This window comes from Pinus tabuliformis, chromosome 8 (assembly GCF_031772625.1).
Source record: "Pinus tabuliformis cultivar Carrire ecotype Pingquan chromosome 8, CPIR1, whole genome shotgun sequence".
In the NCBI taxonomy this organism is placed as follows: Eukaryota; Viridiplantae; Streptophyta; class Pinopsida; order Pinales; family Pinaceae; genus Pinus; species Pinus tabuliformis.
Genome location: NC_142294.1, coordinates 1869720231 through 1869738105, shown reverse-complemented (window position 1 = coordinate 1869738105; position 17875 = coordinate 1869720231). Strand labels below are relative to the sequence as shown.

Sequence of the window (17875 nt, the reverse complement as noted above, 5' to 3'; positions counted from 1 at the left end):
TATTTTAAAATAAAGACCATTATTAAATAAAATAGAGTAATCGTTCACAATATATTTTAAAGTAAAGAACACTATTAATTATTCATTATATAATTAATCTAGACAATTAGGTTTATTATAATTTTTTAAATTAAAAATGATTTTTAATATATATATATATATATATATATATTATTTTTAACTATAAGAAAATGATGTGAAAGTAACACTTTAATTTAAAGAAAAAAAACCTCATAGCTATCAATACAAACTTATGGTGAAAAATGGGATTTTAATTTAAAATTAATTGAAAAAATATCATGCAACTTGTTTTATGCTTTTTTTTCATGTTTATTTTAAAAAATGAGGGTGTTGGTTTCTTGATCCATACAAAATATAAAACTTTCCCACTTTGTACGAGGCTTAAAACTAGTTGTTTAGCTGAAATTAAACTATTAAAAATGTCTTTCTTCTTTCTACTAAGATTTTGGTTATTAATTTGTTTTGTAGATTTGAAATTAAGATGGTTTTTTATATTATTAATTTTTTTTTTTTTTTCTTTACTTTTCTTGGGTTAAAATTTTCTATTAATTCTTCAAAATATTACATTGGATAAATATGAAGATTATTGCTTTCTCGCCCTCTCTTTCATTAGATTCATTGGCTAGGAGAGCGATGAAAAAACTAAGGATAAATCGTCAATCTAAACATAATAACAAAAAACAGAAAGACCAAATAGCCCAGAAAACATAGAGAATGAGAAGACAACTGACAATTGTCATAGATCATGGGAGAAATCTGGTGCATGACAGGCACAAGGAGCAACAAGAGGTCCACGATCCCGATGGGCATGGAATTCCACATGAGCTAGGCACGCCTCCATATCATCTAGGTGGTCGTTGGTGCGCCTCTGGCTCCTTCACATAGATGCCAAGTAGTCAAGAATATCCCACTGGTTTTGTTGCAATTCGTTCATGAATGCGATGACTTCATTATGGTCATCGTGTCTCTATTGTCTTATTTCCTCTAGAACAACCATTATGTTCTACATCTGGGTGTCTAGGGATTCCATAGATGGTGGCTGGTCTACACGACTTGACAACGGAATCTAGTCTTGAGCCAATTCCACCACCAAATCAATGCCCACAACCCCTTCATCCTTTACTGTTCTTCCATGTCCATCTCTGCTCCCTCACTGGCCACAAGGCCCCATACCTCTCTGGGCCTAACCTCACTATCTCAACATCTCTGTGTTTACAACAAAGCACTAGAAAAGGAACACAACTATTGATTGGGTGATACGCCTACTCTAATAAACCCGTGGTCACAACACACATTCAAAGGAATTATAAAACCAACCAACCCATACTTCCAAGATACATGCTCAAAATCCCAACTTGGCCCCCACCCTTCTAGGGCACTGGTGCTACTAACAACTAGAGGGGGTTTTACCCAGAGAAAAACACTACAGCCAACTGAAAGCCAATTTCCCACCTCCCAACACCCATGAAGCTAGTGCCAATGTTTCCCTGGCTTAATTTTTATCAACAAAGCAATGCTCCTCTAGTGAAGAATAAAGATAAGACACAAGTAACACACTAACAAAACTAGAATACACTTCCAAACAAAGGTCCTCAAGAAGAAACTTACTAAAACCCTATTGGGCTTTCTAAGGGATAGCCATTGACAAGTCCCTACAAACTTGATCAGTAATGCATCATCCCCTACCAACATGAATCAAAAGCATTGCAGACACCCACAAAACCATTCCCCAGGACCCTACACAGTGCGGATGGGCTTCCAAACAAGCACACTCTAGAATTCCCACCAACCAACAATAACAACAAAGTTTGTGTTTACCAAACAAATGAGCATGCACATGTTGGCATACTCGATGTTAGTTTCACCACTCACACTATCACACATACACTGAGATGATAGACAAACAAACCAAACTTCCATCCAAAGTTTATATAGTGCTTCTACCTTCTCTAGGTTTCTAAACCTTTGACGTTGTTAATTGTCTTGCCTCCCTCTCTATGTCCAACTCATGTCATTCGCATGTGTCCCATCCACACCGGGTTATGCCACCCATATCATGGTTATCCACCCTATCGGAATATAGTTTTGAAATATTTGATATAATTTTTTTTTTTTTTAAATTAATTATGATATTATAAATATCATATTAATAATATTTATAAAAAAAATACAAAGATCAAATAAATAACAAAATCAAAATTATTTAATAAAATAGTTTTAACAATCACAAAGTCATAATCATTTAATATGTTATACATTTCAAGATAGCAAGTGCTAAGGGAGGTGAAAATATATACGCAACCATTTTTATTTTGTGATATTAAGAAAATATTATATTGTGTTTTTTGGTCAAATTTAAAATTGTAACAATAATGCTATATAAAATAAAAATTGTAAAATAATTAAATGATTAATCACAATGTTTTTTTTATAGCCCGATTTAATAATTCAATTGATTTATTAAACATTATTTATTCACAATTAAAAAAATGGTATATAAATTCCAATAATTAAAAAAATTATATATGAATTTCAATAATTAAAAAAATTGTATATGAATTTCAATAATTATAATTAAATAATAAATTGAGATAATGAAAGGATAGAGTTGACATGAGAATACAATCAAGTAATTGTTCATAGTATATTTTAAAATAAAGACCATTATTAAATAAAATAGAGTAATTGTTCACAATATATTTTAAAGTAAAGAACACTATTAATTATAAATTATATAAATAATATTTACACAATTAGGCTTATTATAATTTTTTAAATTAAAAATGAATTTTCATATATATATATATATATATATATATATATATATAATTATTTTTAATTATAAGAAAATGATGTGAAAGTAACATTTTAATTTAAAGAAAAAAAACCTCATAGCTATCGATACAATATTATGGTGAAAAATGGGATTTTAATTTAAAATTAATTGAAAAAAATATCATGCAACTTGTTTTATGCCATTTTTTCATGTTTATTTTAAAAAATGAGGGCGTTGGTTTCTTGATCCATACAAAATAGAATACTCTTCCACTTTGTACCAGGCTTAAAACTAGTTGTTTAGCTGAAATTAAACTATTAAAAATGTCTTTCTTCTTTCTACTAAGATTTTGGTTATTAATTTGTTTTGTAGATTTGAAATTAAGATGGCTTTTTTATATTATTATTATTATTATTATTATTATTTTATTTTCTTTTTTGGGTTAAAATGTTCTATTAATTCTTCAAAATATTACATTCGATAAATATGAATATTATTGCTTTCTCACCCTCACTCTCATCAGATTCGTCGATTAGGAGAGTGATGAAAAAACTAGCGATAAATCGTCAATCTAAACATAATAACAAAAAACAGAAAGACCAAATAGCCCAGAAAACATAGAGAATAAGAAAGCAACTGATAGTCGTCATAGATCATGGGGGAAATCTGGTGCATGACCAGCACAAGGAGCAACAAGAGGTCCACGATATCGATAGGCATGGAATTCCACATGAGCTAGGCATGCCTCCATATCATCTAGGTGGTCGTCGTTGCGCCTCTGGCTCCTTCACATAGACGCCAAGTAGTCAAGAATATCCCACTGGTTTTGTTGCAATTCGTTCATGAATGCGATGACTTCATTATGGTCATCGTGTCTCTATTGTCTTATTTCCTCTAGAACAACCATTATGTTCTACATCTGGGTGTCTAGGGATTCCATGGATGGTGGCTGGTCTACACGACTTGACAACGGAATCTAGTCTTGAGCCAATTCCACCACCAAATCAGTGCCCACAACCCCTTCATCCTTTACTGTTCTTGCATGTCCATCTCTGCTCCCTCATTGGCCACAAGGCCCCATCCTCTCCGGGCCTAACCTCATTGTCTCAACATCTCTGTGTTTACAACAAAGCACTAGAAAAGGAACACAACTATTGATCGGGTGATAGGCCTACTCTAATAAACCTCGTGGTCACAACACACATTCAGAGGAATTATAAAACCAACCAACCCATACTTCCAAGCTACATGCTCAAAATCCCAACTTGGCTCCCACCCTTCTAGGGCACCGGTGCTACTAACAACCAGAGGGGGTTTTACCCAGAGAAAAACACTACGACCAACTGAAAGCCAATTTCCCACCTCCCAACACCCACGAAGCCAGTGCCAATGTTTCCTTGGCTTAATTTTTATCAACAGAGCAACGCTCCTCTGGTGAAGAATAAAGATAAGACACAAGTAACACACTAACAAAACTAGAATACACTTCCAAACAAAGGTCCTCAAGAAGAAACTTCCCAAAACCCTGTTGGGCTTTCTAAGGGCTACCCATTGACAAGTCCCTACAGACTTGGCCAATAAGGCATCATCCCCTACCAACATGAACCAAAAGCACTGCAGACACCCACAAAACCATTCCCCAGGATCCTACACAGTGCGGATGGGCTTCCAAACAAGCACACTGTGCAATTCCCACCAACCAAAAACAACGACAAAGGTCGGGTTTACCAAACAAATGAGCATGCACATGGTGGCATATTCTATGTTAGTTTCACCACTCACACCATCGCACATACACTGAGATGATAAACAAACAAACCAAACTTACATCCAAAGTTTATACATTGCTTCTACGTTCTCTAGGTTTCTAAACTTTGACGTTGTTAGTTGTCTTGCCTCCCTCTCTATGTCCAACTCATGTCATTCGCATGTGTCCCATCCACACCGGGTTATGCCACTCATACCATGGTTATCCACCCCATTGGAATATAGTTTTGAAATATTTCATATAGATTTTTCTTTATAATTAATTATGATGTTATAAATATCATATTAATAATAATTCAAAAAAAACACAAAGATCAAATGAATAAAAAAATCAAAATTATTTAATAAAATAGATTTAACAATCACAAAATCATAATAGTTTAATATGTTATACTTTTCAAGATAGTAAGTTCTAAGGGAAGTGAAAATATATACGCAACCATTTTTATTTTGTGATATTAAGAGATTATTATATTGTGTTTTTTTAAGTCAAACTTATAATTGTAATAATAATGCTATATAAAATAAAAATTATAAAATAATTAAATGATGAATCACAATGTTTTTTTTATAACCTAATTTAATAATTAAATTGATTTAATAAACATTATTTATTCACAATTAAAAAAAAATTGTATACAAATTTCAATAATTATAATTGAATAATAAATTGAAAAATTATAAAATAATTAAATGATGAATCACAATGTTTTTTATAACCTAATTTAATAATTAAATTGATTTATTAAACATTATTTATTCACAATTAAAAAAAAATTGTATACAAATTTCAATAATTATAATTCAATAATAAATTGAAATAATGAAAGGATAGAGTTGACATGAAAGTACAATAATGTAATTGTTCATAGTATATTTTAAAATAAAAACCATTATTAAATAAAATAGAGTAATTGTTCACAATATGTTTAAAAGTAAATAAAACTATTTATTATTCATTATATAAAAAAACTTTACACAATTAGGTTTATTATAATTTTTTTAATTAAAAATGATTTTTCATTTATATATATATATATATATATATATAAAATTAAAATTATTTTTAAATTTTTTTCAAAGTTTGACTTAAGAATATTTGGACAATTAAACCGGTAACTTTTTAATAAAAAAGCCCATTAAAATAATTCTCAAAACTTATAAATATTTAATTTAATATATAATAATTAATATATATTATATCATATCATAATTAAAAATTGTCTTCTTTATTAATCCCAATTTAGTTATATAATCATATGATTAAGTTACAAAGCCAAAATCAAACTCAAATGCTTGATTTTTTATTTTTATTTTTTTCCAAATTTTTATATTATGGAAAAATAATATAAAAAAATCATTAATAATGTTGGTTTGATACTTAGTATTTTGAGCTTGTTTAAAAAAAAAATTGGAAGATTTTTTTCAATTTCAATATATAATATTATTATAAAAAATAATATAATAATATTTCTATTGTTCTTTCTTGGGTCTTTCCCTGTTTTCCGTGTAAGGAACGACCGGTACCCATTATGAATTATTATATGGGCAACATTCAGCGCTTAAATCCAACGCCAATGCGCAACAAATCGAAGCAAGCAACAATTGCTCACCATGGAAGAAGACTCATCTACCCCACTGTAAGGATAAGCTTGGGATTTTGTTTTCCATAATTTCTTATGAGGATATGGTTGTCTTCTTTACATTTTGATAAATCAGCATGAAACTTTTTGGTATATGAAGATTGAATTTTTTAAAGAAGTTTAGGGCGTCTCTGGGATAAAAAATGGACTTTTGTGATCGTTAAAATATAATTTTTTGAGGTTGGTCTCTGTCGTTTTTAAATTACCCATCCAATCTGTTGCAGCCTCTAGGTCCATCATTTCCCAGCTAAGCTTTAGGAGGGCTTCCCCTTGAACAGTCTGGGAATTAATCTTCCTGAGGTCTAGGCATGGGAGGACAGCTGTAGTATTAGTAATGGGAGTTTGATCCTGTCCAGTAATGGCAGATGCAATAATCTGGTTGTTGATCTGCAGTTTTTGGCAAGCTAAGTGGTTTCAGTGTGATAGACACCTCAGTTCTCCCGTTTCGAAGCCCAGTTTGTATTTGTAATTTCATATATTGTTTTTTCATTATAAATTACCCATCCATCTATTGCAGGCTCTAGGTCCATCATTTCCCAGCTAAGCTTTAGGAGGCTTTCCCCCTTGAACAGTATGGGTATTAATCTTCCTGAGGTGTAGGCAGGGGAGAACACTTGTGGTATTAGTAATGGGAGTTTGATCTTGTCCAGTAATGGCAGATGCAATAATCTGGTTGTTGATCTGCAGTTTTTGGCAAGCTAAGTGGTTTCAGTTTGATAGACACCTCAGTGATCCTGTTTAGAAGCCCAGTTTGTATATGTAATCTTATATAGTGTTTTTTCATTTTAAATTACCCATCCATCTATTGCAGGCTCTAGGCCCATCATTTACCAGCCAATTTTAGGAGGCTTTCCCCTTGAACAGTACGGGTATTAATCTTCCTGAGGTGTAGGCAGGGGAAGACAGCTGTGGTATAGTAATGGGAGTTTGATCCTGTCCAGTAATGGCAGATCCAATAATCTGGTTGCTGATCTGTAGTTTTTGGCAAGCTAAGTGATCCAATAATCTGGTTGCTGATCTGTAGTTTTTGGCAAGCTAAGTGATTTCAGTGTGATAGACACCTCAGTTATCCTGTTTAGAAGCTCAGTTTGTATATTTAATCTTATATAGTGTTTTTTCATTGTAAATTACCCATTCATCTATTGCAGGCTCTAGGTCCATCATTTCCCACTAAGCTTTAGGAGGCTTTCCCCTTGAATAGTATAGGTATTAATCCATACTGAGGTGTAGGCAGGGGAGGACAGCTTTGGTATTAGTATTGTGAGTTATTCCTGTCCAGTAATGGCAGATGCAATAATCTGGTTCTTGATCTGCAGTATTTGGCAAGCTAAGTGGTTTCAGTGTGATAGACACCTCAGTTATCCTGTTTAGAAGCCCAGGTTGTATATGTAATCTTATATAGTGTTTTTCATTGTCACACTTTTTCATCTTCATCTCAGATAATGAAGGCATTAGAAACCCAGGTTGTATATGTAATCTTATATAGTGTTTTTCATTGTCACATTTTTTGATCTTCATCTCAGATAATGAAGGCATTATTTATTCTTGTTGAATTTGGTCGTGTCGTCCCTATCTCCTGATTCATAAAAATGTGCAAAATTGTATGCACAGAATTCCAAATTTTGAGGGATCCATACTCGGTTTCCCTTACGGTGCTAATTTACTAATTTACTCATTTGTTGTTGCAGGATGACTGTTGGTCAGGAGACTGCAGCTTTTCTGGCTTCATGCGAAATACTGTTCAATGCTTGGGAAGAGTCAGGTCGTGCAAATAATTCAGAGAGTTTTAGTCTGAAGGAGCATGAAGGCGTTGCATATGTTGCCTTCCCATCATTTCTCAGAATTGAAAGTTTCATCGATGGAGAGGGGACTATAGAAACAAACAACCAGGTATTCTCGGATTGCCTCAAGGGTTACGATGATAAACCAGCCCAAGTCCATCAGGGAGCTCTTAAGTTGTTCCTGGATATTATGGAGAAAACAGATTTCCAAGCAAAGGTAAAGTGATTTATCTAAATGCACCTCTCAAAAGTAAACTCGATTTCACAACAAGAGGGTTTACTTCTGCTATTATAGATGAAATTATTGAAATTCAAAGGGAAAAGTAACATTGTGTTGATGTATTCCAGATCGATCAGTTACAGGCTTCTACTGACTCCAGACAAAGAAAACTCAAACCCATTATATTTGTGGGTCATTCCTTGGGAGGGGCAGTTGCAACCTTGGCTACACTGTGGTTCCTGGAAAAGAGGATAAGGCAAATCTCTTCCTTTTGTATCACATTTGGTTGCCCTCTGGTCGGAGATGAAAGACTTGTTGAAGCAGTTGGCCGTGAGAATTGGGGAGGCAACTTTTGTCATGTGGTTTCCAAGCATGACATTGTTCCTCGGATGCTCCTTGCACCGATTGAGGCAATTTCTGCGCCTTTGACTGCTATTTTGCCCTATTGGGATGGCAAAGTCCCATATTCTTCTATTCAAGACGCTTGCAGGATTCTTCTTAATAATGTCCTGCAGTATACTCCAAGCTATGTGTTTGATTCTCAAAAGTGGTCGGACAGGATCACACAGAGAAGCCCATATAGACCTGTTGGCACTTACATGTTCTGCTCAAGCCGTGGCGCAGCTTGTATTGAGAATTCTGACACCGTTTTGAAGATGCTTCATTTGACAATGCAGAGCCATGAAAAGCCCTGGGATATTACAGTGAAGGACTGTTTTTCAGAGCATATAATGTATGCTTCGGTTTTGAAACATGTCATAGAAAACTCCAAAAATAGGAGAAAATTTGCATTTAATCCTGATTCAGAATTATCTTACGACACGGGAATTTCAGTGCAGTTAGAAGCTACTGGTGTTGGAGCTCAGGTAATACTCAATACTTTTCTTAAAATAACATCTAAATAACAGAGACAGAAACTCTAATGTTTATGTTTTTCATCTAGTTTTTATATTGATAAATACTGGTAAAATATTTTGAAAAATATTGGTAAAATATATTGAAAATAAGTATATTACGGTTAGTTTAATGGGTGAAGTCGGGAAGAGCAGAGTATTTACACTTCTGTAAAACATTTTTCCTCTTTTATATATCAAGATTGGAATATATTAAAGGTAATGTCATGTAAATTTTTTATATTTGTATAATTTTAGTGAGTTTAATGATTAAATTTTTTAGTTATTTATATAGTTTTAGTGGGTTTAATGATTAATTATGTTTCCTGTTTTTTAAAAAATTATAAGTTAATATTTTTAGTGGGTTTAATGATTAACTATATGTATTTTGTATTTTTTAAAAGATCGTAAGTTAAAATATGTAAACCTGTGAAAATTTTAGCATTCATATTATTACATCAAAAATGAATCCTTTATTTCATTAATAAAAAAAATTCCATACATAAAAAAATCTCATACAACATTATTATTATTATATTATAAAATTTAGTATAAAAAAGGTTGTATGGGCACTTTTGAATTTAAGTTTCTTCATATCATTTCAGCATGCTAATTGCTGCTTGAAATGTTGTGGATTACTTTGCCCAGAATGATCAAGCACAGCTTGCCCTCAGAAGAGCTGGAGAAATTGAAAACAAGCATAGCAGAAACGTTGCTAAGTTAGCTGTTGAATTAAGCTCAAAGCAAAGTACTATGGCAGAGCTTGAGTGGTATAAAGAGCGTTGTGAGAAACAGGGTGGCATCGGATATTATGATACCTTCAAGAACCATTACAATGCTTCGGATATAGACGCTGATGGGCGTAGGATAAGTCTGGGGATATTTTGGGATGGCATTATTGAAGCATGGGAGGGTCATGAATTGCCAAGTGATTTCCAATCCCAAAATAAGTGGATAAATGCTGGCAACACATACAGAAAATTTGTAGAGCCTCTGGATATTGCACATTATTATCGCATTAACAACAATGGCAACTATCTTTCAGATGGAAGACCTAATCGTCATAAAGTTCTTGAGAAATGGATGGAAGAGAAAGAAAAAACTCGCATTTCGAAAGGGCAGAGACGTCGCAGAGAGCGTGCATCCCTCACTTCGGACTCATGCTTTTGGGCGCATGTAGAAGAGGCTTGGAAAGACCTGGAAAATCTGAAACAAGGCCAACACCAACACCAGAGCCTAAAAAATCTTGAAAAGTTTGAAGAGTATGTGGCAAAGATGGAAAACGCTCTGAGCATTTCTTCAGATGTTTTCTCGGCAGGAAGCACGTTCATGATCTGGTGGGATGAATGGAAAGGTTATAAGAAAAATCAATCCCCTGACTGGAGCTCTCCTTTATATGAGATAATGGAAAAGTGAAACGGCTGAATTTGCAGGTATCTGAATGGAAAAGCTGTTTTCTAGCAGGATCTTCTTCCAATTAGGTTGTTGGTTTTGTCAGAGGATCTTCTTCCAATTAGTTTCTTTGTTTTGTTTATGCGATGCAACTTTTGATCTTAAATTTAAAGGTAAAGGACTTCCTTCAATTTCGTTTCTGGTCTTTCTAGAGAAGGACCTCCTTCCAAGTCAGTTGTTTATTTAAATTAGCATTATGGTCGCAATTTGTTGAACTTGCTGGATTGTTGATTTGGAGAATACGCAGAAGTGAGTTAAAAAAAATTACAGTTGATTCCAAAATATTCCAAGAAAAGGACAATCGATTCAATTAAGGACGACTGCTGCAGCATTTACTGTTCCGAATGTTTATAAATATGTTTCCCAATGTTTGATAAATGCATTTGACATGTATTGTTCAGAGAAAATAAATTTTGTCCACTGGATGTGATTATACAGCTGCAATATGAAATTCATATGGTTGTACATTTATAGGGTGGTGATTTTATCTTCAGATTTAGGATAACTGAGCATTGAAAGTTAGGGTTGTAAATAAACTGTACTTGATATTTATTAGCACATCATAGTGTATTCGTATGTATATCTATTAGCAGCAGTGTATTTATATAATTAAATGAACGATAAATACATATTAATTTATTATAAAACATTTTATTAAAAAAATTATATAAATTAATTAAATAATAATTTTTATTTAATTTAAGTTATTATTATTAATTATAAAAAGAATTTATATATATATATATATATATTTTAGAAAATACATGACAAAATTTTTAATTATGGAAATTTTTATTAAGAGAAAGAAATCTTCAAGTAAATTACATTTTAAATTTTTGAGTCACAGCGTTTTGAACCACTAAGTGTGGTTTATCATCAAGATTGTGATTAATGTTATCTAGACAAGATCATATATACTCTCAGATATATATAGTATATATCAACTTGTCAAATATCCTTATCTACACAAGTCCACTAAGTGCGGTTCATCATCAGGACTTTGATGAATGTTATCTAGACAAGTTGATATATACTCTTAGATATATATAGTATATATCAATCTCTCAAAATTATATGATATTTAAATTGAACAATAAACTATTAAATTTAATAAATTATTGTTAATAATAAAAGATCTAATAAATTATTGTTAATAAAATGAAGATTCTTGATTTGTAAATAGCTTTTGTTATAATAACATAGGCCAATATCATGAGTTATTAGTATCACATGCCTCAAAAACCATTTTATATATATCTAATTAAAAAGGTAAAAATAAATTCAATTTTTAAATATTACTAAGAATATTATGTAAAATTTACCATCCATTTAATAATTATGAATAATTAAATTAAAATTCATTTTAAAAAATTAAAATAATTGAACATTAAAATTTAATTTATGTTTATGAATAAAATAGACTAAATATCAACTAATCATGTATATATACACTTACACCATCACAATGATGACAATGATGTGAAAGTGACATTTTAATTTTAAAAAAAATGATGTGAAAGTGACATTTTAATTTTAAGAAAATGATGTGAAAGTAACATTTTTAATTTAAGGAAAAAAAATACCTCATAACTATCAATACACTATTATGGTGAAAAATGGGATTTTGATTTAAAATTAATTGGAAAAAATATCATGTAATTTGTTTTATGCTTTTTTTATATTAAAAAAAAATACCTCATAACTATCAATACACTATTATGGTGAAAAATGGGATTTTAATTTAAAATTAATTGGAAAAAATATCATGTAACTTGTTTTATGCTTTTTTATATGTTAAAAAATGAGGGCGTTGGTTTCTTATCCATACAAAATAGAATACTCTTCCACTTTGTACTCGGCTTAAAACTAGTTGTTTAGCTAAAATTAAATTATTAAAAATGTCTTTTTTCTTCTTACTAAGATTTTGGTTATTAATTTGTTTTGTACATTTGAAATTAAGATGGGATTTTTTTTATATCATCAATTTCATTATTTTCTAATTTTTTGGGTTAAAATTTTCTATTAATTTTTTAAAATAATACATTGGATAAATACGAAGATCATTATTTTCTCGCTTTCACAACTATCACATTTTTTTGCTAGGAGAGTGATGAAAAAACTAAGGATAAATCATCAATCTTTACATAATAACAAAAAACAGAAAGACCAAATAGCCCAGAAAACATAGAGAATAAGAAGACAATTGGCAGTCGTCATAAATCATGGGGGAAATGTGGTGCATGACTCGCACAAGGAGCAACAAGAGGTCCAGGATCCCGATGGGAATAGAATTCCACATGAGTTAGGCGCGCCTCCATATCATCTAGGCAGTCATTGGTGCGCCTCTAGCTCCTTCACATAGACACAAAGTGGTTAAGAATATCACACTGGTTTTGTTGCAATTTGTTCATGAATGTGATGACTTCGTTATGGTCATCGTGTTTCTATTGTCTTATGTCCTCCAGAACAACCATTATTTTCTACATCTGCGTATCTAGGGATTCCATGGATGGTGGCTAGTCTACACGACTTGACAATGGAATCTAGTCTTGGGCCAATTCCACCACCAAATCAGTGCTCACAACCCTGTCATCCTTTACTTCTCTCGCATGTCCATCTTTTCTCCCTCGCTGGCCACAAGGCCCCATCCCTCTACGGGCTTGACCTCACTGCCTCAACATCTCTATGTTTACAACAAAGCACCAGAAAAGGAACCCAACTACTGATCGAGTGATAGGACTACTCTAATAAACCCTATGGTCACAACACACATTCAGAGGAATTATAAAACCAACCAACCCATACTTCCAAGCTACATGCTCAAAATCCCAACTTGGCTCCCACCCTTCTAGGGCACCGATGTTACTAACAACCAGAGGGGGTTTTACCTAGAGAAAAACACTACGACCAACTGAAAGCCAATTTCCCACCTCCTAGCACCTACGAAACCAGTGCCAATGTTGCCCTGACTTAATTTTTATCAATAGAGCAACGCTCCTCTGGTGAAGAATGAAGAAAAGACACATGTAACACACTACCAGAACTAGAATACACTTCCAAACAAAGGTCCTTGTCACATACCCCGGTAACCTCGCATGTAAAAGTAGCGAGTTAGAATTTTTATACAAATTACCACAAGTAATTAACCAATTCACAACTCCACAAATCATCATTAACCATTAGATATAATATTCATTGATACATCAAGTAAATTGCCATCAAAGACAGTAAGTTGCATAACCATTGCATAACCTTTAACCACCACTGTGGTAGTGTAATAACATAAACTGTCTCATGAATCCTTGCATCCATTCTTGATATCCTTAACCATATTAAATAATCATGTACTAGGACATTATGGTTGTCACATCAAATAAAGAACCATCAACATCAAGGATTCAACGTCATCCAACTGACACAAAAGACAATCACATCAATCACACCATTGAACACTGATATACCCTGGAAACCTTGTAGGGTGAAAACCAGCAAACGTTTAATCTTATTATTAAACGCTCGTGAGGGTTTTCACCCCTCACTCAATGGCTCATAAGGGATTTCATCCCTTAACCATTGTTATTAAAATCATTACAATGAATTATCATTAAGCTGTCACATAACTAGCTAAAAGCTAATACAGTTTTCATGTAATCTTTTATTTACATACCGCTACATACAACATCCCTTGTGGCATGAGTATTCTGGCAATGCACGATCCTACAACTCGAACTCATCTGCATGGACCATTGATCACTTTCCTGCCACAATGTTAACATCACTTTTCTTTGGCTCCATTCGTCATCTTTTCCTGTCAATGTAGTTGTCAACAAGCTTGGCAACAAGATTAGATACCATAATAATGAATCAATAATCAACCTCTAACAGAGATCTTTTAGCATCTGTTCATATGCATGAGCAAGCATGACATACTATATAACTAGTGCATATACTCAAGTAAATATTGTTGGACCTCCACAATGTTTATTTACATTAATGCATAATTCTCTTTAAGAGATCTAACTCTTTAGTTTTTGCTATCATGTATAACATAATCGTTACATCTTCATACATGTACTAAACTATTGTTTCTATGCTTAAGCACATATGTTCTTTTCACATAGTTATCATAGTCTCGAAAACATACAAAGAACATAACTCCATATCATAATGACTATTCTTTGTGCATAACATAGCTTATCATATTAGCCCTTCTTTAATGTATGTAATACATATTCTATTCACAAGAATACTACCATCATTTCATACAACAAACCACATATTTCTTTCTTAAAGGAAGTCACTATAACCTCATTTCTCTATCTTCCTATATGAGGGTTTCTCAAGATTCTCTTTCATGAAATTATCAAAGATATCCATCTTTATGCATAAAAATCAAGATACAAAAACAAGGTTTACTTACCCTTTATGCATCAAAATCAAGAAAACAACACGACTCATCTCACAAGAGAATCTCTTCAAAAGATTATTGTCTTCAAGAAAGTTAACATGATCACTTTCTCTAAGTACACACAGACTCATATATCCGAAGTCACAATAGCTACCCTTATATGCATGCAACATGTGTTTTTTCCTAACACAATTATTTTTACTTCAATGCACATAATCTTTTCAAGAAAGAAGTATGGATTCATTATATACTTCCTTAACCAAGAAAACATATAAATTATTCAATCTTTTACCACATGCATGAACCTATTCTCTTTACAAAGAAAATGTATAAAAATAATCATTCTTCTAATGCATGCACTAAAATTCTCTCTATAAAGAATGCAGTTACTTATCTTCAGATTTGGGCATGAGTATTAAGAGCTGTTGATCTCTTCATATTCGCCTTCAGATCCACCTTGAAAACCAAAGGATGAGCCACCAGATTGATGTTGCATGCTCTTGCCTATTTTCAAGGAACCCACTCGGGCCCATTTTTAAGGATGCCACAGTTGCTCCTTCATGAGCTCACTCATCTTGCAGGGTCTACACTCGTTTCTTTTTTGATTATGATTCTCTGGGGGTCGAGGGCTGCTCTAATCGCGGCCTCAGCAAATTCTTTAGTGCGGAAAACATCCATGACCGAATTCCCTCTCTGACAGTGAATTTTAAACTCTGCTGGAATCCCTTTGCGCCTAATACCAGTCAGGCGTACAAATAATATATTTCAGCTAGATTCGCGAGAAGCCCACTGCTCTATAAATCTAACACACTCAAGCGAGAATCCAGATTTCCTTCGTAACCTCCTCAAAACCCTTAGGTAAGATTTAAGCTCTTTGTAATATTGCAAACCCTCGGAAGTGATTTCTACGCCAAAATTATAACACAGAGCGTTGTACTGCAGACGTTCACGTCGAAAACCCCTTTATTTCAGAGTGATCCGGAAGTACGAGAATGATGGCAAAAGATGAGAAGTGAGGACAATGAATATTCGTAACTAATCATCGGTGGTGGTTACCATAAGAACACACTTGTCTTCTGTTGAAAATGAAGGTGTAACTGTTAACAGTCATCATGGCTAACAATCGTGAAGTGAAGAACCTGGAACCATTCGATCTCATCCCATTTCCAATATCAAGAATCAGTTATTACCGGTATAGAGGACCAATGGGCTCCACGCACATTTAGCCAAAATATTCTCCTCAATTAGTTTTATGAATAACAAGAATTAGTTTTTAAACTAATTAGTAATCTTTTAAAAGAATTACTACTTACTCAACTGTATAGTTTTACACCGACTTATTAAGGGATGTTACATACTCCCCCCCAAGGATAATTTTAGGGGCAAATGTTCGCCCTCTAGCAAAATTAAGGGGTTTTAAATTTTTAGTGGGCGAATATTTTGTATCATAGTACATTTTTACAAATCACCTCAAATAGCCCACCTTATTTTAAGGGAGAGGGTAAAAAAGGTAAATTTAGCCCTTGAAATTAGGACTTACAACCTTCCATTCGCCCATTTTCAAGAATAGGTTTTATTTAAGTGAATCCATTCGCCCATTTTCAAGAATATTAATTATTTAAGTGAATCCTATGGGCCAAATACCATATTTATAAAAGAGGTATGGTAAATTAATATTAATATAATATATGAGAGGTATGGTAAATAAATAAAATATTTTTTATATTTACTCCATAAGTCACCTTATATACATGTAAGGGTGTAAACAAATAAAAATATAAGTAAAGTGGAGGCATGGTAAATAAATAAAACGTCTTTTTATACTTCTCAAAAGGTTTGGTAAATAAATAAAAATATAAATAAACTAGACGTATCGTAAGTAAATAAATAAAACCTCTTTTTATATTTAGTCCATAACCCTCGTTCTATTTATGAAGGCTCAAGAAAGAGGTTTTATTTAAGTGAATCCTATGGGCCAAATACCATATTTGTAAAAGAGGTATGGTAAATTAATAAAAATATAAATAAACGAGAGGTATGGTAAACAAATAAAACATTTTTTTATATTTACTCCATAAGTCACCTTATATTTACGAACACTCAAAAAATGGGTTATATTTAGATGAAACCTATGGCCAAAATACTATGGGACAAATACCATGGACTAGATTGTTATTAATACCATGCAAAAAACCATTATTAACCCTAATATTAGAATTAATAAAAATAAAAATGGCACATGGTATTGACCCATGGTATTCACCAAAATGGCACATGGTATTGATCTATGGTATTCACCTGGAATGTAGCCTATTTAAATGGGGGAATTAAACCAGCATGTAGCCTATACTAAGATTCACTAAGACTTTACAAAGTTTTATTATTTAGTGAAAGACTCGCCAAGATCTTACAAGATTTTATAATTGAGTAAAATATTCGCCATGCCTGGTGAGAGATTCGCCAAAAAATTATATATGCATATTATATTATTGATAAAATCGCCTTCCATTTTTCTTATATACCATGGAGATTCGCCCATTTGTTATATTTATAAATTTAGGGGGGGTTCTTAAAATTTTCCCTGCTCCCCCCCTTAACAGGAACACCGTCCTCGGTGTTCGTCACTCGTTGGAACTTTAGATTTTTCTCAAGAAATAACCATATAAACCACACAAAAAGTGGTCATTCCTCTTTAAAGTCAACTATTTCATTCCAAGAAATGACAACAAACAAAATAGTAATGCTATAATCATAAGGAAGATCATTAGTTATAAGCATCAATAGTCATAAGCGTTCGTAATTGCAAAAATATGCAACTTCTAATCGCCACCACTTGGCCCTTATTCATTCATAATAAACAATTCTCTGTGTCAACTTACCATTACTTACCATCTATTCTTGAAAATCATGAATA

General features: G+C 32.7%; 1 protein-coding gene across 2 annotated transcripts; it reads left to right on the top strand.

The window, feature by feature from the left end:
- Positions 1-6047: 6047 nt before the first annotated feature.
- LOC149243797 (lipase-like PAD4) lies at positions 6048-11024 on the top strand. Of its 2 annotated transcripts, XR_016246704.1 has the most exons (5): positions 6048-6204; positions 7896-8205; positions 8337-9074; positions 9750-10582; positions 10619-11024. XR_016246704.1 is itself a non-coding variant. In XM_089374626.1 (4 exons), exons 1-4 carry the CDS (start codon positions 6179-6181, stop codon positions 10515-10517), a joined length of 1842 nt encoding a protein of 613 aa, XP_089230752.1. In that variant the 5' UTR covers positions 6048-6178; the 3' UTR covers positions 10518-11024. The 2 variants fall into 2 exon arrangements, 1 of the variants encoding a protein (XP_089230752.1); XM_089374626.1 differs by having other exon boundaries at positions 9750-11024.
- Positions 11025-17875: the final 6851 nt, after the last annotated feature.

What these genes read in the sequence shown, in the direction of transcription:
- LOC149243797 (XM_089374626.1), top strand. Translation starts at nt 6,179, where the DNA reads ATGGAAGAAGACTCATCTACCCCACT. An exon ending in AAACAGATTTCCAAGCAAAG is followed by an intron (nt 8,206 to 8,336) that starts GTAAAGTGATTT and finishes GATGTATTCCAG; the next exon opens with ATCGATCAGTTACAGGCTTC. An exon ending in CTACTGGTGTTGGAGCTCAG is followed by an intron (nt 9,075 to 9,749) that starts GTAATACTCAAT and finishes TACTTTGCCCAG; the next exon opens with AATGATCAAGCACAGCTTGC.